Consider the following 26338-nt stretch of genomic DNA (forward strand, 5'->3'; position numbering starts at 1 on the left):
GTGGAGTGAATCGAATTGGCTGAAGTCTGGCATCTGTAATGCTGGGGACTTCAGGATGGGGCCAAGATGGATCATCAACTTGGCACTTCTGGCTGAAGATTGTTGCAAGTGCTTCAGCCTTATCTTTCGCACTGATGTGCTGGGCTCCCCCATCATTGAGGATGGGGATGTAAGGTATGATTCCATGAGTATGACTATGTCAGGCTGTGGGACAGCTCTCCCAACTTTGGCACAAGCCCCCAGATGTTAGTAAGGAAGACTTTGCAGGGTCGACAGGGCTGGGTTTGCCGTTGTCATTTCCGGTGCCTAGGTCGATGCCGGGTGGTCCGCCCGGTTTCATTCCTTATTATTGACTTCGTAGCGGTTAGATACAACTGAGTGGCTTGCTCGGCCACTTCAGAGGGCATTTAAGAGTCAACCACATTCCTGTGGGTCTGGAGTCACATGTAGGCCAGACCAGGTAAGGACAGCAGATTTCCTTCCCTAAAGGACATCAGTGAACCAGATGGGTTTTTACAACAATCAACAATGGTTTCATGGCCATCATTAGACTAGCATTTAATCCCAGATTTAGTCATTAAATTCAAATTTCACCTTCTGCTGTGGTGGGATTTGAACCCATGTCCCCAGAGCAATACTCTGGGTCACTAGTCCAATGACAATACCACTACGCCACCGCCTCCCCTGAAGCATTCAAAAGGGAATTAAACAGTTATATATATGAAAAGGAAGAATATGCAGGGTTATGGGGAGAAGGTAGGGAATTGAACTGAGTGAGTTGCTCTTCCAGAGAGCCGGTGCAGACATAATGGGTCGAATGGCCTCCTTCTGCACTCTAACGATTGTGATTCCTTTTCCTATGCTCACTTGCATGTGGCACTGGGAGTAATCCTGAGATTACTGCTTTTGAGGTCATGCTTTTTAATCTTCCTAGCTCCCCAAAATCTTTCACATCCTCATCCCCCTTCTTGGTACCAATGTGGACCATGACCTCTGGCTGTTCACTCTCCCCCAGAAGAATGTCCTGCAGCCGCTCCGTGACATCACTGACCCTGGCACCAGGGAGGCAACACACCATTCTGGAGTCATGTTTATTGCCGCAGAAACGCCTGTCTGTTCCCCTAACTAATCCCGTCACTACTACTCTTCCATTCCTCTTCCTCACTTCTTGTGTAGCTGAGCCACCTGTGGTGCCACAAACTTGGCTCTGATTGCACTCCTTTGAGAAATCATCACCCTCACCAATATCTAAAATGGGAAAACCGATTAGCCAGCGAGATCATATCAGGAGACTCCTACACTGCCTGCCTGGTTCTCTTGGACTGCCTGGCTATCACCTATTCCCTATATACCTGAATGCTCCTAACCTGTGGTGTGACCACCTCCCTAATCATACTATCCACATAGTCCTCCACCTCGCGGATGCACAAAAGTGACTCCAGCCACCGCTCGAGTTCTGAAACCCGGAGCTCAAGCTTCTGCAGCCGGTTACACTTCCTGCAGATGTGGTTATCTAGGACACATGGTGCGTCCCAAGACTTCTCACATGCCACAGTCTGTACATTCCACTTGGCAGAGGTGCCCTGCCATAACTTAACTTTACAGACTATTTATTATAAGTAGAATAGCTTACTAAACAGCTCCTTCTACTGCACTGAAGGAGGAACCAAACTCTGGAGAGTTAAAAAAGTAGAAAAATGGAGCACCTCCTCCCCTCTTCGTCAAACTTGGCATTCACCAAACTCTAATCTCTACACTCAGTTTGCAATCTGCACTCTGTCTGCAGGCTGTACCCAGACCTCTGTATTTTTACCTTTTGAAGCTGAAACTGCAGCAACCAGATTTGACTGGTCAGCTACTCTGCAGTACAGCCTGTTAATCCCTGCTTAAGACTTTAAGAAATTTACTTTACTTTCTTAACCCTACTTTATCTAGAAGGTAAATCCCAGTTAAATGCTAACTGCAGACCAGACTTTCATAAAGATAACACTTAAAATCCCCAAATTCGAATCTCCACACAGCTTGCAATCTGCACTCCGTTTCAAGTATATACAATAAGTATATAAAAAGGAAGAGAGTAACTAAAAGTAAACGTTGGTCCCTTCAAGGATGAGACTGAGGAATTCATACTGGGAAACAAGGAAATGGCAGAGACTTTGAACAAATATTTTGCATATGTGTTCATGGGAAGACACTAAAAGCATTCTAGTAATAGGAGATAATCAGGCGGAAAAAGGGGGGAACATAAAATAATCACTGGAGAAAAAGTACTAAGCAAACTAATGGGACTGAAGGTTGACGAGTCCCTTGGACCTAATGGCCTGCATCCTCGGGTCTTAAAAGAAGTGGCTGCAGAGATAGTGAATGCATTGGCTGTAATTTTCCAAAATTCCCTGGATTCTGGAAAGGTTCCAGCAGACTGGAAAACTGCAATGGAGGAAGACAGAAAGCAGGAAACTGTATGCCAGTTAAGCTAACATCTATCATTGGGAAAATGCTGGAATCCATTATTAAGGAAGTAGTAGCAGGACATTTAGAAAATCATAACGAAAGGGAAGTCATCTTGACAAATTTAATAGACCTCTTTGAGGATGTAATGAGCAAGGTGGATGAAGGGGAACCAGTATTTGTAATGTATTTGGATTTCTAAAAGGCATTTTATAAGCTGCCACATAAAAGGTTACTGCACAAGAGCTCATGGTTTTAACATATTAGCATGGATAGAGGATTGGCGAACAGGAAAGGGAGTCAGGATAAATGGGTCATTTTCAGGTTGGCAAGCTGTAACTATTTGGGTGCCACAGGGATCAGTGCTGGGGCCTCAACTATTAACAATCTATATTAATGACTTGGATGAACAGACTGAGTGTACTGAAGCCAAATTTGCTGATGATATAAAGATAGGTGGGAAAGCAAGTTGTGAGGAGGACACAAAGAGTCTACAAAGCGATATAGATAGGTTAAGTCAGTGGGCAAAAATTTGCCACATGGACTATAAAGTAGAGGAGTATGGGGTAGGAAGAATAGAAAAACAAAATAATCTTTAAATGGAGAGACCACAAAAAGCTGTGTTACAGAGGGATCTGGGTGTCGTGAAACACAAAAATTTTGCATGCAGGTACAACAAATAATTAGGAAGACAAACAGAATGTTGGCTTTTATTGCACGGGTGGATTGAGTATAAAAGTCATGCTACAATTGTACAGGGCACTGGTGAGACCTTACCTAGAGTACTGTGTAGCAAGGATGGATATACCTGCATTCCAGGCAGTTCAGAGAAGGTTCACCAAGTTGATTCCTGGGATGAAGGGGTTGTCTCATCGGAGTTTAGAAGAATGCGAGGTGATCTTATTGAAACATATAAGATTCTGAGGGGGCTTGATAGGGTAGATGCTGAGAGAAGGTTTCCCCTCATGGGGGAATCTAAAACTATGGGACATAGTTTCAGAATAAGGGGTCACCCATTTAAAATGGTGACGAGGAAGAATTTCTCCTCACAGAGGGTTATGAAGCTTTTGAATTCTGTACCCCAGACAACAATGGAGGCGGAGTCACTGAATACATTCAAGGCAGAAATAGACAGATTCTTGAACTACAGGGGAGTCAATGGTTATTGGGACAGGCAGCAAAGTGGAGTTGAGGCCAAGATCAGATCAGCTATGATCTAGTTGAATGGCAGAGCAGGCTCGAGGGGCTGTATGGCCTTCTCTTGCTCCTACTTCTTATGTTGAGAGTCCTTGGCATACAGAATGCATGTTGAGTTGCCATATTACTGCATTTTAATGCACAACCTGATTTCAAATGTGCAACTTCTCACTTTAGTTGTATGCGTCACTTTACAAAAGCAAGAAGATCTTTTTCTATATCTCAATACACATTTAATAAAGACAGTCACCATCACAAAGTACAAGAGTTTGATATTTCTACATGCCAAAGAGTATTTACCTGATATTGTTACCAGCACATTCAAACCCTCAAGCACATCCATCTGCTGAAAGCGCCTGCGATTGATTAGAGGATACACTTTTCCTTGACCACTCCTGTCCAGCAGCATCAGCCCACTTTCTGTACCCACTAGTAAATTCACACCTGAAGAAAGTAACAGCAAAAAGTTAGCACCCTATTCATTTCACACTACAATTGTAGCATCGATTAAGAGCAGTTTTGTTTTGTGACAACTAAAGTTAGCATAAATTCAAAATCAGCACCAAACTGAATCTGGAGAATGTCTCACTCTGTTCCATTCCAGAGTAAGCTCAGGCTCCAAGTCCAGATTTGTTTGTAACGTCTTTGCTTTGGTGCTAAATTAAACTGCTCTGCAGTATGTTACGACTGAGGCGGGAGGAGTGCACTGTTTATTCTAATTCCACTTCTCCACAGGTCACAACAGATATTAAAAATTTTTCCCACTTACTGATACGGTCAATCATACATTATATTTTTATCTCAGAATATAACACACCAACCATGTTTCTTTAATAAACAACAAAATTATCAGTTTATTATAAAACAAGCCTTAACCAGTAATGTAGCAAAGCATAACACACGGATTGAAATATAAAAGTTCCCTTTTTAACCTTAGCACCTCATACACACATTCATTGGTTAACCTGAAAAAAGGGATTTTTGTTTTAGAGCTCTATTCCAAAAAAAATACTTGCTAATTCTTGAAGAAAGAAAAAAAGAAAGGAGATATGGAAAGATGTCCTTTCTTTTGGTAAGGTGTCCCACATGCATACAGACAGCTGTCACTGGGATCTTCCTAGAAGAGTTCTTTTCAGGCAAATTTGAAGATCAGTTTGGATAGGCTTTCCAGGAAATTCAGCAACAGAGGTTTCAGACACAGGTCTTACAGGAGAAATGCGGAAACAGTTTAGTCTGCTTCATACACTTGTTTCTCAGCTTCGAGAAATGGAAAACCGACAATTTTTTTCCAAAGAGCTGGAACAGACTGAGTTGGGGTGGTTTGCTCTTCTTGGCAAGGTAACTCTAACTCCTTTTCAAACCACTGTTCATACCCAACTGCCTTTTGTAACAATTCGAAGTGAAATCAAACACATTCCAGAAGTCAAGCCTCCTGATCTCTATAAATCTTGACCTGTCATTTCCCCAAATCAAAAACAACTCCTGCTGGGGAATTATTTGAAGACAGGTGCCTTCCAGTAACTGTTTACAATTCAAACTTCCCAGTTACCCCTGTAAAAAAAATACCACATCCATGGATTCCTTTTCGTTTTAAAACACAAATTCTCGAACTTTAACAAAAAAATGGAAGCACTCCTAATAAGTAACACTACAGTTTAGGTGCATTTGCAGTCTAAGTTAGTACTCAACTAAAATATAAAGTCAAGGCCTAATGGGCAAGGTAGACATTAGTACTCTCACTCAATCTTTGTTGCATTTATATTCTCTCACTTCAAAGTACAAGAACTATTGCATAGAAGAATGAAAGGAACTTGCCCCATAAGGCAGCACACAGTATTTCAGAGTTGAATCTCTTCTTGTACTTGCGGATTTCTGGTGTGTCACTCTGTGGCCTTATGTTGGTTGGATTTACATTGACAACAGAGCCTTTTCTGCTTGGATCTTGCTTCATTGACTCTGATCTAATCTGGTCACTGGAAAAAACCACTACAAAAGACAAACATTAGAGTTACAAATCAGTTCAACATGGTATCCAATTCAGAGCTCCCTCAATAATCTGAAATAATTCTAACCCAAATCTAATATAACACTACTTTTGTTCTCTTGATAGTTTCCTCATTTATCCTTTATGTTGCCAGACCAGAAATTCAAGCAGCTGAGTGTTCAAATTTCAAGAAGTTTTAGGCACAGAAATGCCTGCCCTCCAAAGTTTCTTGTATTGGCTTGTTGCAGAGGTTCTGAGCTGGGTTGCCATATAGCATGTCACAAAGAAGTGGAACATTTCAGTTTAAAGGGAATGGTAGAAAATGCCAGCGGCTGCATCTCCCCCAAGAAATCACACAATCTATCCATGATTCGTGCAGCAGCTTTTGGTGTGGCAGTGGAAAATACTAAACCAGCTTCATTCTCTCAGACAAAAGTTGAAAAGTCATAGTTAGTTTTTGTTTCCTTGGTCAGTTCTCGGGGATGAGATGAAACACTACACTTCAATAGGCAAATATTTGATTATTACAAGCTTGGTCTTTGGATTAGCTTGATAGTTTTAGAGAATTTTTGTTTTGAAATATCATGCAATAGGATTGGCATCAGATTGGATTTTCTTTGGGTTGCCATTTCACCACTAAAATGATAGTGAAGAAATTAGCTGCCACCAATTTAATGCTCTTTACATATCACAGTGGCCATTGCGATTAATTACAGCTGGAGTTAACCTACCCATTTGAAAGCCCTTTTCAAAAATATACAGATGCAGACCACTGTGCGAACAGGATTTCAAATCTGGCTTTGATGCGACAGAGATAAGATTAATTTTAACTGTTCTGACCCTGCATTGCAAGTTGATCAGGTGGTCGGTCATTGGCATTATTTTGTTAGCTTTTAAGCAGGCCTGCTGTTCTGGTTCTAATTCCCTACCGCCAGTGCTAGAGAAGGTAAACTGAAACATACTGAAAGCTCAAATCTATTGCTATCTTCAAATGGACGACAGCTACTGCTGATGGTGCCACAACTTCATGTTACTGCCATTGGGACTTCCAAGACCATGGGTGGTGTCACTTACAGATTAGCAAACCAAGAATTAAAAATTTAGAAATAAAGAAAGCATCTATAACAATAATAATTGGGTTTTGTCTGTCCTGACTGTTTTGATTGGTCTGTTAGTGGGCAGTGCCTGAAGCACCTGGGCCATGGGGACGCCTTTTTCTTTAAAATTAGTTCACGGGATGTGGGTATCACAGGCTAGGCCAGCATTTATTGCCCATCGCTAATTGTCCTTGGGAAGGTGGTGGTGCGCTGCCTTCCTGAATCGCTACAGTCCCTGTGTGTAGGTAGACCAACAGTGCTGTTAGGAAGGGAGTTCCAGGATTTTGGCCCAGCGACAGTGAAGGGACAGTGATACAGTTCCAAGTCAGGGTGATATGTAGCTTGGAGGGGAACTTGCAGGTGGTTGTGTTCCCATGCATCTGCTGCCCTTGTCCTTCTAGGTGGTAGAGGTCGCGGGATTGGAAGGTGCTGTCGAAGGAGCCTTGGTGAGTTGCTGCAGTGCATCTTGGAGCACGTGATGCATATGCAGCTGCCAACGGTTGGTGGAGGCAGCAGTGGGGCAGGGATTTGGGGGGGGGGGGGGGGTGCAGTTGGTGGAGAACAAAAACAACAGAAAGTAAAGAGAGCCCAACAACCAAGTTACCCTGGCTGGAGAGATTGTTTCCGTGACAGATGTGATGGGATGACAAAGAAGGGATGGAAGGAATGGGCGTGGGGGGAAGGGACAAGATGATGGAATTAGTTAATTTTTGCAAAATGGCAGGGACAATTGCTTGATAAAACTTATTTCAAATCTAGCCTTTGTGCTAAAAATGAAGGACCACTAGATTTGAATGAACATGTTTTAGAAAAGCTATCAGGTTAACTCGAAGAATACATCAGCATTGATTCTATAGACTAAGATGATAACAGCCTGTACCTTCCAGGGTTTCTACACAGTCTAACTCCAATGGGCATGCCACCACACAAATCTAGACTCAAGGAAGGAGCAGTTATAATGTTGCTACGGAACTTGAATCCTGAACCAGGACTTTATCATCAAACGAGAGTGGCAGCTAGGAAGCTGTTTTCTTCGATGATAGATGCCGCAATTATAACAGGCAAATCTCAAGATAATAGTGTTTATTCCTTGAATAATATTGAGCCCATCAGATGTAAACCTGCCTTTTTGACTCAGGAGAAAAAAAAAGTTCCCAATTAGGCTTTCATATTCTAAGACTGTGAACAAGACGCAAGGTCAGATGCTTTTGACAAAATTTGTATTTTTACTCCTAGGCCAGTTTTTACACATGGACAGCTTTATGTAGCTTTTTCCAGACTGACAATATTTGATTCTGTTAAAGTTTTTGGTGAAAGAATAACTAGAAATCTTGTATTTAAAGAAGGATTGTTGAAATAACATACTAATTTGACTGAAAATGTTTTGTGGGCTGCTGCTAGTAATTTTGTTATAACCTGATTTCACTCCAATACCAATTTTGTTTTTAACAAAAACCATTTGATGTGAAACACTACATTAAGATAAAATAATCAAGTTCACAATGCACGCGGCTACAAATTTTCAATCTTGATTACACATCAATTATTGGATCCATCCTTTCTTGCATATTTTTTAATTGGGTAATTTGGGTTATGATGACAAGATGTCATGTATATTACCCATCCCCAGCTGCCCTGAGGACACATATTATAGTATTATAGGCTAAACAATGGGAAGAAAATTGAGGATAAACATTGTAGATAAGATAGAGAGGCGTGTTTATCAATAGAATTATGATTACAGGAAATGATATTTGCCCCAAAATAGACTGGGATAGGTAATAAACTTGTGGAGGGAGCCTCCATAGATTAACCACTTGCTTACTGAAATTCCAAATTAGTTTTGAATTTACCCGCCTTCAAGTGCAGGCCATGCATATCCTCTGGTTCCACTGGACTGAATAAGGTGATAAAGCTTTTTGTGGTCTACATTATCTAGTTCCTTTATTATCCTAGAAACTGCAATCATATCAGATAATTAATGGGGACCTGATGGCTTACATCCCAGGATCCTGAGGAAAACCATGGAAGAAATAACAGAGGTTTAGAGTATAATTGTTTAAAATTCAGTGAAAAGGAAAATTATGCCAGAGCACTGAGGAGTGGTGAATATCACTCCCCACTTCATAAAGACAGAAAAGCAAGGTCATTATAGGCTGATTAGGCATACTTCAGTTGATAAATTACTAGAATTTGTAATACTATATGAAATTATTAAGTGTTTAGGAGGAATATCCTCAACAATTTATCACTGATTGTTAAGAGGAAAATCACGTTTGATCAGCCTTGTATAATTTTTTGAACAGAAAGGAAATGCAGTTTATTTGGATTTTTAAAAAGCAGTTGATAAGCTTCCACATAAGAGATTTATGCCAAAGATAATGGCAATGTAATTAAGGAAAATGTGGTCACATGCTTAAAGGTCATTGGCGATTGGAAAACAATTAAAAGATACTTTCTTGGAGTGGAAATGTGTTGCGAGTAATGTTCCAACTTTTTCTAATTTGAGGCAACCTTTAGTTAGTTTATACATAAATCCTGGATTTAAGTTTAAGGGAAGAATTTTGAGCTGATGACCTGGGAGTGCATATTTAGAAACCTTTGAAAGTGATAGGACTCATTGATAAGCCACTTAAGAAAGCGTATTGGATACTTGACTTTGCAGATAAAGGCACTGAATACAAAAACAAGGAAGTGCAAAACCTCTACAAACCATTTGTATGGCCTTAGCTGCAGTATTGCGGGCACACACTTATGGAAGGATGTCAAGGCCTTGGAGAGGTGGAGGAAGCTTACGAGGATGATACCGGGGGTACAGACTTCAGTTATATGGAGAGTTTGGAGAAACTGGGATTGTTCCCTTAAGAGCAAATTATATGGGGTTTGAGAGAAAGTAGGGAGAAACTGCCTCCTCCGGCAAGTGGGTGGGTAACAAAAGAGCATAGATTCCTGTAATGGAAACCCTACATGCCAACTGGAAATATTAATTTCACCGTATGGAACTTTGCCTGAGACTTTTACTGGACCTCATTACAAATAACTTTTAAAAAGCAGAACAGAACAGCTAAAAATTGCCACCCACAAGTTTCTACATGAAAAGCCAAAGGCCACCTGGAGACAGAGGTATTTACCCAGTCTAGCCCGAACAATGCGGGTGCTCTCTGATTAAATTATCTAGAATGGTTGTGTCAATGGTGATTGTCAAAAGCCATCGACACCCATTGACTTTGAAAGAGCCAAAGCCCCCTACCAAGTAGGTCTGAACAGTCTTGAATTTCAAGATCATTCCAGAAGGTGCTGTTTCAAACAAAGAGGTGGTCACTTGACATGACTGTCTGTGTAACTCAGAGTTTGTGAATTGTACCTCAGAAAGACAGTAACTGAAATCCAGGGAAGGAACATCTCCTCTCGCTCTCTCTCTCCTGTAAAGTCGCAGGGAAGCCTCGGCTACAACTAAAGCTCAAGTCTACAGATACTCACAGTCAGCAACAAAGAGGACATGGATAAAGCCCTTCTTCTGCCTTCCGGAACCAGAGAAGCAAGCCTGAATTGTGAACAAGGCCCAGCAAGGACTGCAGGACTTGAACTTCAACTAAAGACACAGACTCAGTACTTAAATTCCATTTTTATTAAGGACTTGACTTCAACCTCCCAACTCTGCTTTTCCCTGTCTCATCTATTTGTGTGTGTATGGGCCTCTCGTGTGAACGTGAGCGTGGATGCATTGCGTATTTTAATAATTGGGGCGGCACAGTGGCGCAGTGGTTAGCACCGCAGCCTCACAGCTCCAGCAATCCGGGTTCGATTCTGGGTACTGTGCGGAGTTTGCAAGGTCTCCCTGTGACTGCGTGGGTTTCTGCTGGGTGCTCCGGTTTCCTCCCACAGCCAAAGACTTGCAGGTTGACAGGTAAATTGGCCATTATAAATTGCCCCTAGTGTAGGTAGATGGGATGAGAATAGTGGGGATGTGGTAGGGAATATGGGATTAATGTAGGATTAGTATAAATGGATGGTTGTTGGTCGGCACAGACTTGGTGGGCCGAAGGGCCTGTTTCAGTCTTGTATCTCTAAATAAAAATAAATTTTAACTGGTTTAGAGTGATAAGGTTAATAAACTTACATTTTTCTTGTCTAAACTCAAGAAAACCTGTCTGATTGGTTCATTTGCAATTATATTTGAGGAACTGGAGCAAGTGCTCACTAAGGTGGTAAGCTAAATCACTGTTAAAAGAATAAACCCTGTTGTGGTCAAACCAGCAAAGGGGCGAAAGGGGAGCCTTAGACCCCTTCCTCACCTTGTCATAACATTTCAAATAACTAGCTAAAGGATTAGAGGGGAAATAAGGAGAATTTTTTTCATGCAGAGGGCTGTTAAGATCTGGAGTGAAAGGGTGGTGGAAACAGATCCCATCGGAACTTTCAAAAGGCAATGGACATATAGTTGAGCAGGAATAATTTGCAGGGTTATGGGGAAGAAGTTGGGATGTGGGATTAAATTGGACATCTCTTTCAAAGAAGTACGACAAGCTGAATGGCCTCCTGGTCATATAGTCATTTATGGCATAGGAGGCGGCCATTTGGCCCATCAAGTCCATGCCAACTCTCCACAGAGCAATCCAGTCAGTCCCACTCCTCCGCTTGATCACCGTAGCCCTGCAAGTTTATTTCCTTCAATTTCCTTTTGACATATTGATCGCCTCCACTTCCACCACCCTCATAGGCAGCAAGTTCCAGGTCATTACCACCGCTTCCTCACGTTCGCCCCGCATCTCTTGCCCAAAACCTTAAATCTGTATCCCCTAGTCCTTGTAACATCATCTAATGGGAACAGCTTTTCCTTGTCTAACTTCTGTAAGCCTTTCCTAATTTTCGACAACTCTATCAGATCTCCCCTCAATCTCCTTTGCTCTAGAGAGAACAACTCCAGCTTTTCCAACTTAGCCTTGTAACTAAAATCCCCCATCCTTGGAACCATTCTGGTAAATCTCCTCTGCACCCTCTCAAGGACCCTCACATCTTTCCTGAAGTGTAGTGACCAGAACTGGACACAATACTCTAGTTGGGGCCTATTCAGAGCTTTACAAAGGTTCAGCATAACTTTCCTACTTTTGTACTCTATGTTTCTGTTTATGAAGCCCAAGATCCCATATGCCTTGCTAACCACTCTCAATATGTCTGCCACCTTCAAAGATCAATGCGGATGCATCCCTGCACACTCTTTAGAACTGTGCCATTAACTCTATATTGACTCACCCTATCCCGTTTGCCAAAATGCATCATCTCACACTTGTCTGTTTTAAATTACATCAGCCATCCCTCTGCCCATTCTACTCGCCTATCTACGTCCTGCTGCAGGTGGTTCACCTCATCCTCAACATTTGCCACTCCAAGTTTTCTGCTCGAGCCAATTTTTTTTATCCAATTGGACACTGCCCTCCATTCCATGAGCCTCAATTTTGTTAACTAGCATTTTATGTGGTACTTTCAAACAATTGCTTAAAATCCATATAGATAACGTCCACCACATTCCCTTCATCAACCTTCTCTGTTACTTCATCAAAAAATTCAATTAGATTAGTCAAGCATGAAGTGCCTTTTACAAATATATGCTGACTATCCTTAATTAGCTCAAACTTCCCCGAGTATTGCTTTTCAAACCTTATCCACCACTGATGTTTAACTAATTGGCCTGTAATTGCCAGGACTGTCTTTATATCCTTTTTTGAATAAGGCTGTCGCATTTGCCACTCTCCAATCATCTGCAATCTCCCCTGTATCTAGGGAAGATTTGAAGATTATGACAAGCCCTTCCGCCATCTCCATCCCCACTTCCTTTAGCAACCTGAGATACAAGCCATATGGACCAGGTAATTTATTTACCCGAAGCATCGCCAGGCTTTCCAGTACCTCCTCACTCTCAATTCTTACCTTATCCATTGCCTCTACTCTTTCCACTTCTACTGATATTTTGTCAGATTCCTCTTCCTTAGCAAACACCGATACAAAGTACTCATTAAGTATTCTAGTCTTGCCCTGCATATATTACCCACTTTGTCTCTAAAAGGGCCCAGTTCACCTCCTACTACCCTATTATTTACATGCCGGTAGAAGACTTTTGGGTTCCCTTTAATATTGACTCCCATTTTATTCCCATATTCTTTCTTCAACAGTCTTATTTTCCTGTTCACCATCTCTCTCAACTCATTATATTTGGCCTGTTTCTCACTTGAAGAATTCACCTGGCATGCATCATACACCCTCTTTCTTTTTTCATCATAGTCTCCATCTCCCTCATCATCCAATGAGCCCTGTTTCTGTTTCCCCTACTTTGCGTCCTTGTTAGAATGTACCTAGCCTGTATCTGAAGCATCTCTTCCTTAAAGATAACCTATTGCTCCCTTACAGTTTTTCCTGTCAGTCTTTGGTTCCATTTTATCCTGGCTAGATCTATTCTCAACGCATTGAAATTAGCCCTCTACCAATCCAGCCATTCTATTTTATATAGTTCCTTGCTTTTTTGCATTACAAGTCTAAACTCTATGATACAATAATCACTCTTACCCAAGTGCTCCCCCAAAGACACTTGGTCCACTTGGCCCACCTCATTTCCTAGCATAGATCCAGGAATGCCTCCTTCCGGGTTAGGCCGAGAACAGTGATCAACGAAGTTCTCCTGAACACAATCCAGAAATTCCTCCCCCCATTTTCCCTTTACACTAAAATTATCCCAAATCTATATTCAGGTAACTAAAGTCCCCAAATATCATCACTCTACAGTTCTTGCACATCTCCGATTTTCCTGCAGATTGGCTCCTCTATCTCTCACTATTTGGAAGCCTACAGAATACATCTAGTAACGTGATCATCCCTTTTTGCTTCTCATCTCCAACCAAATGGATTCTGTCCTTGCCCCTGTAAGGACATTCATCTTTCCAAAGCTACCATAATCAGTACTGCCACCCCACCTCCCTTTCATCTTTTTCCATCTTTTCTGAATATTCTATATCCTTGTATATTAAGCGCCCAGTCCTCACCATTTTTAAGCCACATTTCCATTATTGCCACTACATCATATTCCCATACTGCTATTTGTGCTTGCAGCTCACCAACCTTATGCACTACCTAATACATTTCCATACTGGCATTATAATCCTGTCCCACACTAGTGTTCTGGAGTTAAACAAAGGTGATTACATAGGCATGAGGCCTATGGAAGACTGGACAGGAAGACTAAAAGGTAGGACAGTTGTTGAGCAGTGGCAGATGTTTAAGGAGATATTCAATTCCTCCCAACTAAAATATATTCCAGACAGGAAGAAAGATGGTAAGAGGGGGAAAATACGTCCATGGCTAAGCAAGGAAGTTAAGGATAATATAAAGACAAAAACTAAGGCATACCATATTGTAAAGGCCAGTGGCAGGCTGGAAGATTGGGAAACTTTTAAAGATTAACAAAGGGTTACTCAAAAAGTAATAAAAAGAGCAAAGGTAAATTATTAAAGAAAACTAGAGCAAAATATAAAAACGGATAGCAAAAGCTTCTATAAGTATATAAAAGGGAAGAGAGCAGCTAAAGCGAATGTTAGTCCCTTGAAGGATGAGACTGGGGAGTTAATAGTGAGGAACACAGAAATGGCGGAGACGCTAAATCAGTATTTTGCCTCAGTTTTCACGGTGGAGGACTCTAGTACCATCCCAATAGTAACAGGTAATACAGAGGCTATAGAAAGGGAGGAACTTAGAACATTCATCATCACGAGGGAAAAAGTACTGAGCAAATTATTGGGATTGAAGGCAGACAAGTCCCCAGGGCCTGATGGCCTACATCCTAGGGTCTTAAAGGAAGTGGCAGCGGAGATAGTGGATCCATTGGTTATAATATTCCAAAATTCTCTGGATGCGGGAAAGGTTCTAGTGGTTTGGAAAAATGCTTATTCAAAAAGGGAGCGAGACAGAAAGTAGGAAACAATAGACAGTTAGTTTAATAACTGTCATTGCGAAATTGTTAGAATTCATTATTAAGGAAGTAATAACAGGCCATTTAGAAAGTCAAAATGCAACGCATCAGAGTCAGCATGGTTTTATGAAGGGTAAATCAAGTTTGACTAATTTGCCACAGTTCTTCGAAGATGTAACAAGTAAAGTGGATGATGGGGCTCCTGTGCAGCTTATCTGGACTTCCAGAAGGCATTTGATAAGGTGCCGCACATAAGGTTAATACACAAGGTAAGATCACATGGGGTCAGGGGCAATTTATTAGCTTGGATAGAGGATTGTCTAACCAACAGAAAACAGAGAGTCGGGATAAATGGGTCCTTTTCTCGTTGGCAAGATGTAACCAGTAGGGTGTCACAGGGTTCAGTCCTCAGGCTCCAACTATTTGCAACCTATATTAATGACTTGGATGCAGGGATAGAAGGTACTATAGCCAGATTTGCAGATGACACTAAAATAGGTGGATAGTAAGTTGCAATAAAGAGATGAGAAATTTACAAATGGATATGGATAGGTTAGGAGAATGGGCCAAAATTTGGCAGATGGAGTTTAATGTGGATAAGTGTGAGGTTATCCATTTTGGTTGGAAGAATAGAAAGGCAAATTATCATCTAAATGGAGAGAAACTTCAGAGTGCTTCGGTGCAGAGGGATCAGGGTGTCCTCGTGCATGAATCGCAGAAAACTAGTATGCAGGTGCAACAGGTAATAAGAAGGCAAATGGAATTTTGGTACTAATTGCTAAAGGAATAGAGTATAAAAGTAGGGAAGTGTTGCTGCAACTGTACAAGACTGCACCTGGAGTATTGCATACAGTTTTGGTCCCCTTAATTGAGGGATGTAGTTGCATTGGAAGCAGTTCAGAGGCGGTTCACTAGATTGATTCCAGAGATGAGGGGTTTGTTTTATGAAGAGAGATTGAGCAGTTCAGGACTTTACTCTCTGGAGTTTAGAAGACTGAGAGGAGATCTAATTGAGGTATATAAGATGATTAAGGGGATGACAAAGTAGACGTAAAGAGGATGTTTCCTCTGGTGAGGCAATCTAGACCGAGGGGTCATAGTTTTAGGATAAGGGGTAGCAGATTTAAAACAGAGATGAGGAGAAATTACTTCTCTCAAAGGGTCGTGAATCTGTGGAATTCACTACCCCAGAGTGCGGTGGATGCCGGGACATCGAGTAAATTTGAGGAGATAGACATATTTATAATTAGTAATGGGTTGAAGGGTTATGGAGAATGGGCAGGAAAGTGGAGCTGAGGCCGAGAGGAGATCAGCCATGATCTTATTGAATGGCGGAGCAGGCTTGAGGGGCTGAATTGCCTACTCCTGCTCCTAGTTCTTATGTTCTTTGCATTCCTCATAGCCCTTCTCAGTCTGCTCCTATCTAATATGTAACTACTTCCTTCACTAGTACTGTCCAACACACTCACATTATGCACCTTATTCTTCTTTTCCACATCTATATGCTGGTGCCCATCCCCCTGCCAATTTAGTTTGTGTGCTTTAAGATACCATGATCCTATGATACCCATATGACCAGGACCGTGGAAGACTGTAAAAGGATACAGGTAAGCCAGGTTGTAGATGAAGTTCAATGTTAAAAAAAAATTAGTTGCACACTTTGGATGCAAGAATGGGAATGAAAATTCACCTAAAGGATATGCAGATACACCGTCACTGAAAGGTGGCTCACTACAGCACAGGAAGCATCCATTCAACCTATTGTGCCTCTACCTCTTTTCGCTCGAGCAGTCCAAAAGTTATCCTACTGCCCTCTCCAGTCCCATAATCCTAATTAGTATATCCAAGACTTCATAAAATACCTTTAATTGTCCAAACCTACTGGAGAACAGTGGTATGTATCAAAGGTGGGTTTTTTTTTTACCTTTTTACAATTTCATTTCCTTTAAAAATTGAATTGCAATCACCAAAGAATTAAAACAAAATCTTGTACTATGACGACTATACTGTGTTTTCTCACTTACCCATAGAAGATATAGTGGTCCCACTGGATGGGGATATTTGCAATAATCTGGGATCTATAAATGGTGTGAATGATGATGATGATTTATGTTTCTGGAGTGTGTTTCCTGCTGACTGGGTCTGGAATAGGAAGATTCAATTATAATGAATTAAAATAGAAAAAGCAAAGAATGCATCCAAGAAAGATTCCTAGTTAATCATATTTGCATATCTCTTTTTAACATATAAATGTTTGCTAAAATACATGATCCATTTACTTTTGCAAGGTAAATAATTGTTCCCTCAGTGATCATGATTACCTTGTTTAAGAATTTTCTTTCTCCAGTGTTCTGAGTTTATCTGACACATAAACCAGGCCTGATGTTTATGCTGTGTCCAAGAATGTAATAATCCACTAAGAAACATATAGTGAATTGTACACACATATGAACATATTTTAATCTCAAAATGTGTCAATGTGAAATTAAAGCTGTATATTGTACACAAATAAAAATGTTGCAGGAAAGAGTTGCAGGAAACCCTGAACAAAATATTTAGTGACCAGAACTGTTCAAATGGCTCTGCAGTCAATAACTTAATGTAAATTAGATTCAATAAGATTAGATTAGACAATGGTTATTATCCTCAAATTTAACATTTTGCTGTCCAATTATTTGTGTCATCTTTGGTTACTGGACATTTTAACAATGCATAACTTCAACAAGGTGTACAGTATTTTAAATATAGAAACAGAAAATGGTGGAAATACGTAGCAGGTCTGGCAACATCTATGGAGAAAGAAAGAGGGTTAACGTTTCAGGTCTGTGACTTTTCATCACAACTGGGAAAAGCTGGAAATGTAATCGGTTTTGAGCAAGTGAAAGGGGGAGAATTGGAAGCACTACAAAAGAGAAGGTTTGTGATAGGATGGAGGGCAGGAGAGATTAAATGACAAAAGGGAGTAGTAATGGGACAAGTAAAGAAACAAAAGATGTGTCTAGTGGAAGTGTGATTGGCAGGATCACGAATAGCTGCTGTCCGAAAGCAAAAAAAGGGAAATAAGAGAGAAAATGAATAGCTGCTATCGAAGGCATCGAACACTCTTTCCAGGTGAAAGTGATTTACTTGTCCTTTCAATTTAGTATACTATACTCACTCTTGTTTCTCTCCTATTTCCCTTTCTTGGTTTTCAGACAACAGCTATTCATGATTCTGCCCATCACACTTCCTCTTGACACATCTTTTGTTTCTTTAACATTACCAACCCCTTTGGCCTTGTACCATCAAACCTTTTGTCATTTAATCTCTCCTGCCCTCCACCCGACCACTGATCTTCCCTTTTGTTCTTCTGCCCATCCTCCCCTTTTACTTGCTCAAATCCTATTACATTTCTAATTTTTCCCAGTTGCGATGAAAGGTCACACAACTGAAACATTAACTGTTTCTTTCTCCACAGATGCTGCCAGACCTGCTGAGTTTTTCCAGCACTTTCTGATTTCATTCCAGATTTCCAACATCCACAGTATTTTGCTTTTGTGTGGTATTTTTGTAAAACTGCCACATTTGATCAGAAATTTATAGATTTGGAACTACTTTTTAAGAGAAGTGATGCAGCATTTGTGTATCGATATTTTTTGCAAGTAAGATGGTCACTCCCAGGACTCCCTGGTTTTGATAGCTATCACTTTATAGTTTAAAAGCTGACATAACACAATTCAAAATTTGTGAACACAGGCAATTTTAGGTAAGATCAAACTTATCTGGAAACTGTACGACATATTAGTGTTCACTATATTGGCATAATATTGAAAAAATATCAAGTAGAATGATCAGGAAAATCAAAAAGGCAACAATTCTTATTTGCTTAGCTGTTATTTATGAGGCACATGCTTGGTACATAAAGTCATTTTTTTTTTAACTCCTACTGCAGTTTATAAGTTGTGCTTAATTGAGTGTCTCCAAAGTCAAGTTATTTTATACTTCTTCATTACAGGTTTTACAGCAGAAAGATGCAGTTAATTTTTAATAAGGGACGCATGATTTTATATTAAATAGTTTAAATTTATAGTAAATAAATCAAATCATTCAGATTGGGTGCTCAGTTAAAGAATTGGCTAAAATTTCAGTCACAAAAATCAGCTCTGTAAAAGAAAAGTTCAGCTGCTTGTAACCTTATATTAATGATGAAGAATATTGAATGACTAACGAAATTCATTACTACACCTCATTTCCAATGCAAACTGCATGATTTGGTGCAATTAAATTTGTAAGCATAATTAAACACAATCATTCAGAAACATGTTCAAGACAATTCACATTAGAGTTTTGCATGTCATTGAAATAAAATGAAAAACTGTAAAATTGAGTCATTTGAAGTCTTAATTCAAGGATTAAAAATACCTTATATCACCTTTTTTAAAAAGTGCTCAAAGGTATATTCTGTATCCAACAAAAAGCTACAAGAAAAATTATGTTTTAATACTATGAATGTTCAATGCAGTTATTACCAGAAGGCCACTATACTAAGTATATTGTATGTAAATATAAAATAAAGGGTTTATTTTAGATTTGTACGTACAGTTACTGCAGAGTCCAATCTATGATTGCTCACAGTATGCCGAACTGAACAGCAGCAAAACATAGCTCAAATTGTTCTGAATTCCTCATTTAAAAGGTACTACTGTAAAACAATGACCTTGCTAACCATGATATTGTGGACATTATCACATTACAATGCTAAAGAAAAATATCTGAGATAGTCTTGAGATATGCCCACTTGCAAAAAAAAACTGATTAAAATTATTCTATTTAAATTACGTATTTTCAATGCATTTTAACATTTGAACGTTGACTCTGCTTGGATGGATTGTCTTGCTGAAACTTGAGCCCGACAGCATGAAAGAACTGAATTGGTGCATACATTTAAAGCAGCAATATTGCTAAAGCACTTTGGATTTACTAGTGAAAGTTTAGATCCCTCACAGGCTCCGTAATTTCTCCACACTAATAAATTACACACCACTGCAAAAATCAATGTTATTGTTGACCAAAACTTTCTTTTAAATTAGAATAGAGTTTTATTTTAGCTTTAATTTTCCCAAAATGCAACTATGAAGCAATGCCCTGCAACATTGATATTTATGAAGTATATTTAACTCTGCAATGAAGGGAATTGCCACATTTTACAAAAATAACCCATTCGCATCTTCCAAAGTGAATTTAAATTGCACTTGAGAGGACGGGCGAGGCCAGGTGGGAGCAGGGGTGAGGGCAAGGGCGGCGAGATGGATGGCAAGGAGGCAAGGGAAGGCAAGTGGGGGTGCCCAGAGGGCCAGAGGTGGGCGGGGCAGTGGGTTAGAGCAATGGGGCGGGAAGGAGCTAGAGGTTGGGGGAGGAGGGGGTGGGAGAGGCAGGGAGAATGTAAGAGGTTGGAGGGAGAAGCAGGGAGAGGCTTGCTGGGGATGGGAACAGGGTGATAGGGAGAGGCAGAGAGAGGGCCAGAGGTGAGGGAGAGGGGGGCAGGGAGAGGGCCAGAGGGACAGGCTTTGAGAGAGAAATGCAGAGAGAAACTGTTAGAGGAGCTGTGTAGCCATGTGCATGAGGTAGAGAAGATGTGGAGCAAAGTGATAATGCTTATGTGAACCAGCAGGTAATATGAAGGAATGGAGTGTGACAGATAAGTTTACAGTGCATGTGTAAGATTCTTCAACAATAGTGAGTTATTTTGTGAAATTAGAGAACTTTTTATCCAAAATGTATACTTTAGAAAAATTTACATTAAAAATAGCAAAAACTTATTGTGCAATGAATTACATAGAATTTACAGCACAGAAACAGACCAGTATATGTATAACACTTTTCAGTGGGTTATTTTTGTGAAATTAGGCAACTCATCAATTTTTTCCATTTAACCCTCTGAGTACTGAATGTCCTTCTCATTAAATATTTATATGTCCAAAATGTCTACTTTTGAAAAATTTACACGTTAAAAGTAGTAAAACTTACTAAACAATGAATTACATCGAATTTACAGCACAGAAACAGACCACTCGACCCAATAGGTCTATCCCAATATTTATGCTCCACCGAGATCCTCCCACCTTACTTCATCCTACCCTTGAATAAATCTTCTAAAAGAGAATTTTAGTGATGTCTGTTGAGCCAAATAATTCAATCAATTTTCGGGGGAAATAAAACATCTACACTGCTAAATGGTGGTGCAGAAATGTGACTGCAGTAATCAAAGGGTTAATATTGCTTTTTTTTTTCCCACCCAAAACACACAAGTCTAATTGCAGAAGCACAAGGAAATACGAAAGATGGTTAAACATGAAATGGAATGTTAGTGAAATTATATGAAATGACAATGAAACTTGAAGAAAATAAAACTTGCCAGTTTAATGCTTATAAATGTTAGGATGATTACACCAATATGATTAAAATGGAGTATGGAATAGCTGATTGTGGTTTAAATAATACTGTATGCTTCTCAAATCATCTTTTCTTCCATTTTTATATGTCAAATGGGCTTTCACTTTGCCTACACCCTTACATTACTGCAAAATTGATTTGAGATTTAATTTTTACATCAGCACTAAATATTATGGTGCCTTTTTTTTTTAAAAGGGGCAGCAGGTGGGGAAGAGACATTTCAAATTTTGGCCTTGGCATAAGGGCATCAGTCGCAGCTGTGGACCAGCTGTGGCAAAATGGAAGCCAAAGCAGAATAAACTTTTCCTCAATCATCTTGGCATTCTAAAATAATGTTTCATTAGAAACTTCAACCCTTCAAAATCCCCTACTCTTATCCTAATTTAATACTCAATTATTAGAAAATCTTTTAAAAAAAATACGATTCACAAGGGTTTAACACATTTTTGAAAGTCAAGTCACAATCTGGCCTAACCCTTACTACACAATGAATCAAACCATGTATTATTAGCAAAATTGAGAGCACACATTAGGAGTATCTTGGAGGAACCAAGTTAGCAATTGGTTGAGGATAGCAGACAGTGGGTAGGGCTAAAAAGAATGTACTTTCAGTGGCAGGATGTGACTGGGATCTGTACTGGGGTCTCAGCTTTTATATCTATCAACGACTTGGAAGAGAGTTATACATCCAAATTTTCAGATGACGGGCACAGTACGTTGTCCAGATAGAAGCAAAATGTCACAAAGAATACATGAACAGAGACGATAGGCTGAATTTTTAAAGCTTGCCGCCAATCTTGGCAGCGAGCTTCAAAAGAGTTACGGCGCACACGTGAGATGTGCACCACGGAGCCGCCGCAATATTTTGCACCACGGATCATTTACATGGAGGGGGCGGAACGCCCGCCTCCAATGATGTAGAGGTGACAGCCACTCCGTCCCCGGCAACAGGATCCGGCACCACCATGCAGGCACTGGCACATTTTTAAAGGGCTTCAAGCCCTTCAGTTACATTTAAATTTTTAAAGTGACAGGTTTTCCAATCAATTAAAATAAAATTTTATTCACACTTTCAAGACCACCAATGAATAATCAGTTTCATATTTGTCTGCTCCCCCCACCCCCAAAAAAGGACATTTTCGATCATGACCTCCCCACTGCACTTTCTTTCCTTTAACTTTTAACTTCTCACCCAATCGCATTCATTTTAGAAGCTCCCGCGATCCGAAGGCGCCAGCGTTCCGGCCACCAGCCGGAATATCAGTGTGGGACAGCCATCGGGACAAGGTAAGTGTTTATGCATTCATTATAAATTATTTAAATATTTAAATTAAGGCTCCGCCACCGAGTGGCAGCAGTTCTGCCGAGACCTCGCCGCATGCAGGTAAAATGGGGCGGGGCCTTCCTGGCATCGAGGCTTGTGGTTGGTTGGCCTCTCCCGGAAGTATTTTCCGGGCCCCCGCCATGACACCTGACATCGGGGGGCTGTTAAAATTCAGCTAGATGTGTGCGCACAGATAGAATTCATGTGAGGAAGTGTGAGGTTACCCATTTTGGATCCAAGAAAGACAAATTGGAATTTTTTTTGAAGGCAAGTCCAAGAACTGAGAAGCAGCAAAGGGCTTTGAGTGTCCATGCACACAATGCAGCAAAAGCTAGTGGAAAGGCACAAAAAAAAACAAAAAGACTAACAGAATGTTGGCCTTTATCTCGAGAATTTTGGAGTGCAAAAGTGAGGAAGATTTGTTTTAGTTATTCAGAGCCTTGGTCAGACCTCATCTGGAGTACTGTGTTCAGTTTTGGGCTCCAAACCTCAGGGAGTATACCTGACTTTGAATGGTGCTCCGCACAGATTCACTAGAATTACATCAGCGATTTAAGGGATAAATTATGAGCAGAGATTATATAAATATGGCTTGAATCCTACTGAGTTTGAAGATTGAGGGGTGGTCTAATTGATGTGTGAAAATGATAAACGGAGTCAATAAATTGGATGTCAATAAGCTATTTCCTCTGGTGGGAAATCCAGAACAAGGGGCACAATCTTGAGATTAGAGTCAGACCATTCAGAAGTGAAATAAGGAAGCACTTTTTCACACAAAGAGTCGTGCAAATCTGGAATCCTCTCCCCACAAAGGCTGTGGATGCACAAAGGGACATAAATCAGGTAAATGGAGTTAAGGTACAGAGCAGGTAAGAAATAACTGAATGGTGGAACATTCAAAGAGGCTGAACAGCCTGCTCCTGTATGTTCCTATGTATTTGCATAACATGGTAACACATGTATCTTTATACAAACAGCTGCCTACAATCTGGCCTGGATAAAAAACTTATACTAACACACTTAATAGTTGGAAAATAAAAGAAAAATGTCTGGGAAACATAGCTTTAAAAAGATATAGCATTTAAATTAATCTTAATCATTTATAATATCACATACTTTTCCACTTGGCTGCACATTCAAATGGAGAAAAGATACAACTAACAAGTTATAAATCACAGTTTTAAGAACTTAGCCACATAATGCAAAACGTTATCAATCTAATTTTCAATAAATTACTAGTTATAATTTTAATGCTTACTCTTTCCTAAAGTTGGGTTTGTTGTTTTCCCTTTAAGTAAAAAGATCACAGCACCACCTACAAATGCAGTACCTTTGGAATGCAGAGTTGTCTCACTTTTTTTTTTATTATATAACAAATGGACTTTGCAGGGAGGAGGGGAGTGGGAGCAAACTTGTTTTTACTGCATGCAACCTATTTGACAGTCTTCTGCTAAATAAAATCTAACTTATTTTCCCCACTAGGTCTAGATTTACACATGCATAACATCTCGTATCATTACACCACCTTCACAATTTTGAAGTGATATATTTTTAACCACAATTGCATTACAGTTCATTGAAAATCAGCAGCCAGAGGCTTTATAAATAGCACTTTGCAAATGAGAGCCAATTACATCAACTGCTGGAATTGGATTTTTTTTAAAAAAATAGTTGTATACGGTTATCTTTCACGCTCATATCCTTAAAAATACATTAAGACTTTCAAGTCCAATTCATAATCCTGAGCATGAGGTCAATCTGCCTTCTTAACTCAATAGCAAAACACTGTTTATGGCATAGTGAAAGTATTCTACTGAAACAATTTTTACTTTTTATTAAATCAAAGTTTATAATATCCATTAACTGGCAAGTTTTGGAGTCAAAACATTCTACCCAATAACAGGATCTAGTGTCTTCTACAATAGTGGTGTAGAATTGTTACACAGCGAAAATTAAAGAGGAAAAGTATCGGAGATTGACTGGAGTGCTGTTGTGGCTAACTAGTTTACAGGAGTGGTATGCCGGAACGGCAGCCGGCTATGGTCAAACATACCTCATTAGTAGTAAGCTCGTCCTGGGGCAGCTGAGGGGACATGATGGGAGACTGCTGGCTGGTTGGGGAGGTGGAGGAATGGCTTTGCTGTATGAGATCTGGCAAGAGGTGAATGCGGGTTGCAAAGCCATTACTCTCATGGTGGCTGGCACGCTTTAATTCACCTGCGCTCTGTAGAAAAAACAGGCATACTTGTCTTGCTGAAGAGTTGCTTGAATACCTATCGCCCTAGCAGTTAATTGGCAGAAGAGTTAATGCAGCAAAGTTGGATGGTGCAGCTTTTATCTCAGTACAATGACTAGTTCTAACAAACAATTAAATTTGGCATAATTTGACAAAACCACTTCAGTAGATAAACACTTATTACTTGAGGCAGAACAAACACTGGCTAGAATTTCAGCAGTGCTTTCAATAAAAAAAAATTGCACGCTATCTACATTCTAAAGCTCACTTCAGATGGAATTTTAAAATGTTGATTAGATAATTATAATATTCACAGAAAAACTGACAAATATTATAGCTTGAATTTGATGCCGTGTAGGATACTGAATAATTTATATTGTTTGCAATAATTAATGTCATGGAATTTCAAGAGAGTGTAACATTGAGTGTCAAAATTCCTCTCTGTTTCCATTTTTATGAAGGCCAACAATGCTGCTCAATGGAGTTAAAAAGCTAGTTACTTGATTACAGCTTCAAAAGTGAAGTTTTAGTTTTTAAAAATATGTCTGACGTTAGAGTAAAACACTTGCATGAATGGAAGCTTACAGACAGGTTAATTGCATTTAGAAACATTTTGAGTGAGTGTCAGACTTAGAAGTGAACATTATGCATTTCTATGATTTTTGTCTGCAGTCACTTCCTGTCCATCTAAACTCAAGATATTAACTATTATGATGGACATACTAACACACGCAAGGCAACTGCAGTCAATGGAAGAAATTAAATATCCTATGTACAAATAAAAAAAGGAAAATTAAACTGAAGCACTGATAAATTCATGTCAATTACTAGGCTATTAACATAAAAGTGCATAACAAAAATTAACATATGGGTAAATAAGAGTTAATGGACAAGAGACAGACCTTCCTGCCTGTGGCATACAGTACCTGTCGAACAATTAAAGTGCCATCTTTAGAGGGAGTCACAGAAGTTTCAGTCAGCAGCTCTAGATCATCATCATGAACTATCATTGTATTCACTGATTCAGTTTCTCCATTGCTCAGCTTTGAAGACCTGATAAACAAAAATCCACATGTATACCGTATGTAATAATGGGCAAGAGTTGAAAATCCATGTAATTATGTAGAAGTCATAAAATACAAGATTGAAGCTCGGACTATTATAATTATTCACACCCCAAGCGCGTGCAACTACACTGCAAATCGCCTTCAGCCATTTTAATGACTACATTTCAACTGATTTTATAACGTTTTGATGTTGCAATGTCAGAAAATCTTAGAAAAGATTCCTGTAACATATAAATTATAAAACAGTAGTGGTAGGAAGGGTGGAGACGATTAGGGACCAAAAAGGTGATCTTTTTGTGGAGGCAGAGGGTTTGACTGCAGTATTAAATTATGTTTTTGTACCAGTCTTAACTAGAGAAGAGGATGCTGCCAACGCAGCCGTAAAGGAGGAGATAGTAGCGCCACTGGTAGCATAAAAAGTCACCCAGTCTGGATCGGATGCATCCTAGGTTACTGAGGGAAGTAAGGGTTGAAATTGCAGAGGCTCTGGCCAGAATCTTCCAACTCTCCTTAGATACGGGGGTAGTGCAAGAGGACAGGAGGGTTGCAAATGTTACAGCCCTGTTTAAAAGGGAGTGGCGGGGGGTGGGGGGGGA

General features: G+C 39.9%; 1 protein-coding gene across 4 annotated transcripts in view; it reads right to left on the reverse strand.

The window, feature by feature from the left end:
• The window catches only part of LOC137371369 (mitogen-activated protein kinase kinase kinase kinase 4), a 386728-nt gene that overhangs the window by 52113 nt on the left and 308277 nt on the right, over positions 1-26338 (reverse strand). For 2 of the 4 annotated variants that reach the window (XM_068033850.1, XM_068033853.1), the window contains exons 21-25: positions 25602-25728; positions 24493-24720; positions 16708-16825; positions 5461-5631; positions 3946-4089 (exon numbers count right to left, since the gene is read on the reverse strand). In XM_068033850.1, coding sequence (XP_067889951.1) covers positions 3946-4089; positions 5461-5631; positions 16708-16825; positions 24493-24720; positions 25602-25728 — 788 coding nt within the window. The remainder of the gene's footprint in view (positions 1-3945; positions 4090-5460; positions 5632-16707; positions 16826-24492; positions 24721-25601; positions 25729-26338) is intronic. The other 2 variants (XM_068033851.1, XM_068033852.1) reach the window with 2 other exon arrangements.

This window comes from Heterodontus francisci, chromosome 6 (genome assembly GCF_036365525.1).
Source record: "Heterodontus francisci isolate sHetFra1 chromosome 6, sHetFra1.hap1, whole genome shotgun sequence".
Taxonomy (NCBI): domain Eukaryota; kingdom Metazoa; phylum Chordata; class Chondrichthyes; order Heterodontiformes; family Heterodontidae; genus Heterodontus; species Heterodontus francisci.